This window comes from Triticum urartu, chromosome 4A (assembly GCF_056163025.1).
Source record: "Triticum urartu cultivar PI428250 chromosome 4A, HENAU_Tu73, whole genome shotgun sequence".
NCBI lineage: Eukaryota > Viridiplantae > Streptophyta > Magnoliopsida > Poales > Poaceae > Triticum > Triticum urartu.
The window spans coordinates 313,175,059-313,183,092 of NC_141876.1; the positions used below are offsets into that span (position 1 = coordinate 313,175,059).

Sequence of the window (8,034 nt, forward strand, 5' to 3'; positions counted from 1 at the left end):
TAAAAGCACCCGCTGGATTGCTTGCGTACCGCGCTTCCGGACGGGTCTCCTTCGACATGAGCTACGGTGCATCACCCTCGATGTTGGAGGTACACGGTGACGTGTTCATATGCGAACACACCGACCTGCCCCTACCCCCACGAGCAAATTTTCGAAGACGAGCCGACGCCTAGAGAGCCGCCACTGGGAGCGTAGAGCCACGAGAGGGGACACCATCATCATCAGAGGAGTTCATCTCATCAACGGCAAGAGCCCAGAAACGGGAACCAATCGGCGGCCGTGAGGCAGCCGGCCGCCGCACCGAGGCCACCACGCCAACAGAGGATGGGGAGGAGGGGGAGGGGGCGACGAGGGGAGGAGATCCGCCGGAGTGGCACCAGAAGGGGCCGGAGACGCCCGGGTCGGGGAGGGGGAAGGGGAGGCGCCATCTCCAAAGTCATGTTCTGCCTCCTCTCACAACCGTTGTGAACCTATAATTACCTGCTCGTGGAACCTCCCATCCGAAGTCCTCCCTGTTAACAGCCGATTACAGTGGGGAAATTCAGAGGAAGGTGGGGAACAGGGGACGGAGGAGAACAGTAACTCACGGAATCCTGGCTAGCCTTCCTTATGTGATAACTTAGTCCTGGGCAATCACACGTAACCAAGTGGAGCCAGCTGGTCAACGCTGGACCTTTTGCACTTACCCCCTGCCGTTTCTCGAATTTAGGTGATATCTCCTTCGATGACGACGCTAGCCACTGATCAACTGACTAGACTTAGTGTGCTAGCCACTGATCGACTGACTAGACTTGGTGCGCCGGGCATGGAGGACACGACGGCGACGCTGGCGAGGGCTGGACGGGCTGCTGGCGATGGCAAGGGAGCTAGAGGCGTGTGTCAACGGCGATCAGGGCGTGCCGGGCGTTGCCAGGGAGCTCTGCGTCGAGCTGGCCGCGTTCGTCGACCGTGCCGTGCGCTTCGCTGACAACAGCCCACGCGGAGGCAATGCCGGCCGTCGGGTGCGCGTGAACGACCGGCTGAGGAGCGGCAGGAAGATGGCGGCGGTGAGGGTGCAGGTCCGGGTGTCGTTGATGCAGGACCTGGGCCCGCTTGACGACGAGCTTAGTTGGCGGAAGTACGGCTGGAAGGACATCCTCGGCGCCACGTACCCGAGGGCCTACTTCTGGTGCACGCATCGGCACACGCAGGGCTGCCAGGCCACCAAGCAGATGCAGCACGCCGCCGCCGACCCGCTGCTCTTCGACGTCGTGTAACACAGCGCGCACACCTGTGCCCAGGCCACCGCGTTCCTGGCTGGCATGGACCAGCATCCGCCTGATTCCTTCGGCTAGGAATAGCAGAACTCGCCGGCTGCGACACCGGAAGGGATTCAGTAGCCGGCAGAGCCTGTCACCCCGCCCTTGTTCCCCTCCTCGCCGGTGAGCTCCTGGTGCCAGCTTAGCGGTGGCTACCGCTATGCCGCCGGCAGCAGCCTCGGGGCTGACATGCAGTTCGACGAGCTGTACGTGAACCTGTCCGAGTTTTTCTGAACAAAGGTTCAGAACCTGTAGGTGCAGCGGCCACTATCGTACTGTATTTGCACTAATATTTAGATTCAGATTCAGTGATCATTTATGACAATGGAAGCTATATCTATATATAGTATCGTCACTGGTAGTGCTTATACATTGGGCAAGATCCCCAGATTTATCAACAAAACCTCTGAACTACAGCAGCTCCACAACTCCAACATATTATGGATCAGCACATGCACAAAACCAATCTGTGCAGTTTATTACCGTAGCAGCAGGGCCTTTATAAGCTAATTGAGAAACAGAAATGTAAACTCACTACAACACAATGTCATCACTACATGCACCAAGAGGAGGTTCTTACGGATTTAGAGCATCTACAGCCGGGTATCTCAAACCCTCCTTAAATGGCGGGACGGCCCGCCCGGTCGGATATGGGGTGGCCGAGCACACCCGCCATGCTGGACCCGGCTTACGTTGGCCCATCCGACCCCACATATATTCCTCCCTATTCACTCGCCAGACCAAACCCTAACCACTTCACTCCACTCCCCTCCGCCACCTAAGCTCGTCTCTAGCGCCGTCCGGCTGTCTCCGGCATGGCGGGCAACGGATCCGAGTCCTTCACCTCCAGATCCGTCAACCCTGAGCTTATCAGACGCGTCCCCGAGGAGGAGATGGTCGTGCGGCTTTCGCTCCGCCGCTCCTGGGAGGTGGCCCGTGCACGACTGCACTCGAACTCCATTCGTCAGGAATCCATTGCATCCGCCCAAATGGCGCATGGGTCTGACGCTAGGGCAGCCGTCACTGCCTCACCGGGGACAGTGCAGTCCGTCTGGCGTCCGAACGCAGTGGCGGCCGCGCAACCCTTCTGTTAGCGCACCGAGGTCATGGACGCACCATGGGCGTCGTCCGACGCAACCATGTGAAAGTGCAACCAAACTCCGGATGGTTTGGTAATTCATAACAACATATAGCTCATTGAACTAATATCCATTCAAGTTTAATATTTCAGAAAGTTCAATGAATGGCATGACATGGACTAGAGATGTGGACCCCTCAAAATGCTAAGGACACATATTGGCAAAAGCTCAAGACTCTTCATTTCTATTTGAGTGATCCAAGATCACATTGAATCCATAGGAAAGCCAATACTATTAAAAGGGGACGAGGTGTTGTTTAATGGCTTGCTTGCTCAAATGCTTACGCTACGTTTGGATGTCTCTATTGAGAGCCTCTGAATTGCATTGGATCCAATACCAAATCAACCTTTGTATTGCAATGGGCTCAAATACCAATACAGATGTTTGGATGTACAAAATATTGCAGGTTGGAATTAGACAAGCTAGCAATACCAATGTTATGTTTGGATGCCATACAATGGAATTGACGGTTTGCATGAGCTGCACCCTGAACAGAGCCGGCCGAGCAGCAGTTAGGAGCACAGGACGCCGTTGTCCCCGACGGTCAGCCGACCATCCGCGACCGGGATGGAGTGACACCGATGAGCGTGATGGTCCAAGCTCGTGCAGGCACAACCCCCCGTGTATGGCAAACTCCGACGGCCGCGAGATCTAGAGCAGAGGACCTACATGCCAGCGAGCACCGAGGGCCAATCGATTAGAAGAGGGGCGGGTGACGGAGGGCAGGGAGGACGGCCAGGCGTGGCTAAGGACGGCGGGGCATGGCAACCGGGGAGGAGGGCGGGGCCGGCTGAGGAAGAAGGCACCTGTGCCGCCGTTGGACTCCATGGCGGGGAGTGTCTCAAGGGGATGACGAGCAGGAGCTAGGGAAGAGGAGAGGAAGGTACCTGCGCCACCGCCAGACTCCGTGGTGGTGGCCGCCACCGCCAGACTCTGCTAGGTCGTCGCGGTCAGCCTCTCCTAGTCATATCCCCTTCTTTTTTCTGGTCGCTCGAAGAGGTATCCGAGCAAGCGATTTCAGCGCAATTCGGAGCGGGAGGGCTCCGTATCGTGGGCAGGCACTTCGCGTGGGATGTAATTCAGCCATCGTTTTCGTTTCATTACAGCCTGCCAATTTGCTGTGCAACCAAACACATGAATTGAAAGATTACAATACCAAATCAGATTCCAAGCCTCCAATGGGAACATCCAAACGCAACGTTAGTGATATTGCTCCAAATCCCTCAATCACTTTCTCATTCCAAATATGTCAAAACCCTAAACTCCAACTCGACCCCACCGATTCATTCCACCCGGAGCCACTGAGTTCATAGGACATAGCCATTGCCAGAAACCCTAAACAGTTTAGTCACACCGATGCGGATCTCGGTCTCACCGAGATGGCCTTGCCAATTCTCTATTGCTTATTGCAATTATTCCGGTCTCACCGAAATAGCAATCGGTCCCACCGAGTTGGCTTGACATTTTCTCTATTGCCTTATTGCTTCACTTCGGTCTCACCGAGTTGATGTAATCGGTGCCACCGAGTTTATGCTTGCCCTAAGCCCTAGCACATCAGTCCCACCGAGTTGTTCCAGTCGGTCCCATTGAGATTCCTAACGTTCACATTTTGAACTAAATCGGTCTCACCGAGTTCTTCTATTCGGTCTGGCCGAGTTGGGTCAAATGTGTGTAAGGGTTGGATTTTGTGTGGAGGCTATATATACCCCTCCACCCCCTTCTCCATATGAGAGAGAGAGAGAGCCATCAGAACGTGCCTACACTTTCAACATACATTTTCTGAGAGAGAACCACCTACTCATGTGTTGAGATCAAGATATTCCAATCCCACCACAAGATTCTTGATTTGTAGCCTTCCCCAAGTTGCTTTGAACTCAAATCATCTTTCCACCATATCCAAATCTGTGTGAGAGAGAGTTGAGTGTTTGGGAGACGATCATTTGAAGCACAAGAGCAAGGAGTTCATCATCAACACATCATCTATTACCTTTTGGTGAGTGGTGTCTCTTAGATTGGTTAGGTGTTGCTTGGGAGCCCCCGTCAAGATTGTGGAGTTGAACCAAGAAGTTTGTAAGGACAAGGTGATCGCCTACTTCGTGAAGATCTACCCAAGTGAGGCAAGTCCTTCGTGGACAATAGCCATGGTGGGATATACAAGGTTGCTTCTTCGTGGACCCTTCGTGGGTTGAGCCCTCCGTGCACTCGCGCAATCGTTACCCTTCGTGGGTTGAAGTCTCCATCAACGTTGAGTTAGGTCCCCCATTACCCCAAAGGAAGAAATTAACGTTAAGGAGGGGTAGAGCAATGTTACCTCCCTTGATGATTGAGAATCCCACTTCTTTGGAGGAAACAGAGAACTTGAATGACCAGTATTGGAGCAATTTGACTTTGAACAGAGATGCACGACCACCAAAACATGATGAAAGAATAGTGCTTACAGATTCTTCTGTCAATCCAATCCGAGATCTTGTGAATTCTACCACTAGTGGGAATTCCTCCATGTCCTTGCCTTCCTCAAAGTTGATTGGGACAACCCATTTCCTCCAAACTTCCGCTGCAAAATCTTGACCGATGTCGAAGTTGAAATCTACGAGAGCCATGATCGTGGGCCAATGGAGAGGGTCGTGGTGCGGTGGAACAGACGGATCGTGGATGCCGGGGCCAGAGCGGCCGCCGGCGTGTAGGAGGGCTAGACACCGGGGCTAGGAGCTAGGGGCTAGGGGCTAGGAGTTGTCCATTATGGGTCTCTCCAACGAAAAAGGAGTCCCAATCAAATGGCAAGGCTTTTTGCCAAAATGATAAAAATAATAATCAAGATCCACATTAATTGAGAAACAAATTGGTTCGTTTGTGTCACTCACACAGTAACGATTTGATTTATTATGCACTCTCCCGATTTCAATATCCCTTTCCCTTCCTACTTTGTTCTACAAAATCCAAGCAGTAACACAATCACCAAACAAATTGTCATTAGTCGTCATATGCCTTCTTCAACGACCTAAATTTTGTACTGAAAATTGCTCCAAAAGAAAGTAGCATCAATTTGTTTCAACATGCTTGTGTTAATCATTGTAAAACCTATTAGGAATTTGCTTTGGAACAATATATACAAATCTGCAGTGGTGCTCTCTTACCGAGTGTATTAATATTTGTGTGCAACGTTTTATCGACCTAGAACACATTTTGCAGCGTGTTTAATTTGAGAAACAACAGGGGGTAAGTGCAAAAATTCCAGCACCAACCGTCTCGGGCTGACTGGCTCCACTTGGCTGCGTGTGATTGGCCCAGGACTAAACTCGCACATCTTGAACAAGTTCTAGGACTGATCAGTGCTCTTTTGCAAGTTCTAGGACTAAACCATCACATCCTGGACAAGTTCTAGGCCCTCCAGTGTTACTAGCTCCTTATCTTAGGCAAAGTGTGGCATAAAATTTAAGCCTATGGCATGTGGACCATGAAGCTAATAAAGTGTGGCAAGCCACATGTGTGGCAATGAACAAAACACATGCACTGCCTAAGATACTATGGCGTGACTAAAGTTAGGGGTGGCAACCTTAGGCTGCAATCCAAATAGGCCCATCATGTTTTCATCAGTAGTAAGCAATCTTATACTATCTGAGATACGTGCACCACAATCTCATGTAATTAACATACCTAGCAGGTCTACAATAAACAAGAAGTGGAGGATAACAAAATGCACAACAGTGTCGTCCGTCAAACACTACAGATAGCCCTAGGCCAAAAGCTACCAACACCACCTAACCAACTTCAAGGGCACGCTAAAATTCTACCAGTATCTAGATATAGATCTCATGATCATCATTGTAACGATGCCATCGCCTCCAATCTTTTTATGGCTGTGCTTCCCCTCCCTTGCCCCCTCCTCTATCTCAACATCTACATCAGTTGCATTTACAACATGGAATTAGTTCAGAAAACAGTACTACCCATAAAATCCATTTTCGATATCCAAGAGTTGAGACCAGAATTCAGTAGTTCATTACGTTAGGTTGCAATAAATAGACCAAATCAAAATTTCATAATAATTCACAAAAGATAAGGCTGACCAAAGTCTCTCTGTACTGTTCTTGGAATTGATGGTTGAGACAGTCGCCTCGACTTACATTGAACAACACTGGACAGAGTTCAACACTTCCACATGCATGTGTATGTGATAGGCAGATTATGAAAGCAACACTGAAGATATGTCTATGCTACTCTCCCATTGGACCTCCAGAAAAATGAGGGTTCACCTAAAAGGCTAAATAATTAAGTGTAGGATTCATCAAAGTGTCTTACTAGTATGCTCGTTCTGAATATTATCAGAATAGCACTAATCAAATAGCAAGACAGAAATATGAAGCCTTGAATAGGCACATGCTTCCCAAACAAATCATGTAGTACAAGATAAACATCATAAGGTACCTTTGTTAGCACTGTCAACCATATTGTCTTCATCATCCTCCAAAATCTCATCATTATCATCATCATCACCACCTCCCATGTCTAGCTTATGTAAACATAAAGAGCAATGAGAAGCCTTGCTAACATTTACTTCATCAGTGGAGAAAGATTGTACCAAACCTATACCGAGCAGTTCATATCACCAAAGTCACCAACTGCGACACAGATAACTTGAGGTCAGTTCACCCTGAACAACATAGTAGGGTATATGACACAAACAAACACATGTTTGAACCACAGAACTTACATCCAGTGTCTTCATCATCCTCATATTGCCATTTATCCCAGTCAACCTTGAGGAACACAGGTGGCCTGGCTTCCTTCTTGAGCATCCTAGGCCACCACTTGCCCTCAGCTTTCTTGACAAGGTAGCATATAGTCCTTAGGGAAATAGCGGCTTGGCTCTCCTGCATGTAAATAAATAAATAGCAACAATTAGCATGTAAAAAGTGCACCCAAGAAGATGACATTTTTCAGTAATTATAGACACCAACCTCAACACTGACATCATCAAAGAGCTCAAGGTCAAGCTCATAATGCATATCATTAGCAGGGTCCTTTGATGAGAAATTTAAATGGCCATCAGGCTTCAAGTTGAGCTTCACATCCTTTGCATCGGGCAGTTCAATCATCAAGTAAACCTTGTCTAGCCTCTACACCCACTTAGTGCTTGGGTGATGACTGCACTCAAAACAATGCCCATCATGATTTTGATCAAATCTCATTCTCATTTAAAATCACGACAATCATCAATAAGAATATGGCTAGCCAATTAGTTGGCCAAAAATGGCAACTTTTGTGAGGTTGGCTAAACAAATGGTAGTCAACCAATCAGGGCGGCCCCTTGAACAAAAACCTAGGATATCACATATCGTAATAACTCGCATACTTGTGCCTAACTAAGAAATACAGTAACTCTTTTGTGCGGGAGAAAGAAATACAATAACTTACAAGGAGCAATGTCTAGACTCCCAAGTCCCAACTTCCAGACCCATGATCTAACTAATACTATATGACACACAAGACCATATGCAGAATCCTATAACCAAACTAAAATAGCAGCACTCCATCAATCAATCCCATCCCAGCCCGCTCAACTGGCGGCATGACCTCAACTGGCGGCATGACCACAC

General features: G+C 49.2%; 1 protein-coding gene and 1 pseudogene across 1 annotated transcript; one reads left to right on the forward strand and one right to left on the reverse strand.

Annotated features, from left to right (window-relative positions):
• The first annotated feature begins 741 nt into the window (after positions 1-741).
• Positions 742-1,532, forward strand: LOC125553861 (transcription factor WRKY19 pseudogene; annotated as a pseudogene).
• A 5,319-nt stretch (positions 1,533-6,851) lies between these two features.
• Positions 6,852-7,572, reverse strand: LOC125554762 (co-chaperone protein p23-1-like). Its single transcript, XM_087519664.1, has 4 exons — positions 7,396-7,572; positions 7,149-7,308; positions 7,028-7,056; positions 6,852-6,947 (listed from the first exon to the last, which is right to left on the reverse strand). The coding sequence occupies exons 1-4, from the start codon at positions 7,531-7,533 to the stop codon at positions 6,852-6,854; spliced, it is 423 nt and encodes a 140-aa protein (XP_087375790.1). The 5' UTR covers positions 7,534-7,572.
• Between the last annotated feature and the right edge of the window lie 462 nt (positions 7,573-8,034).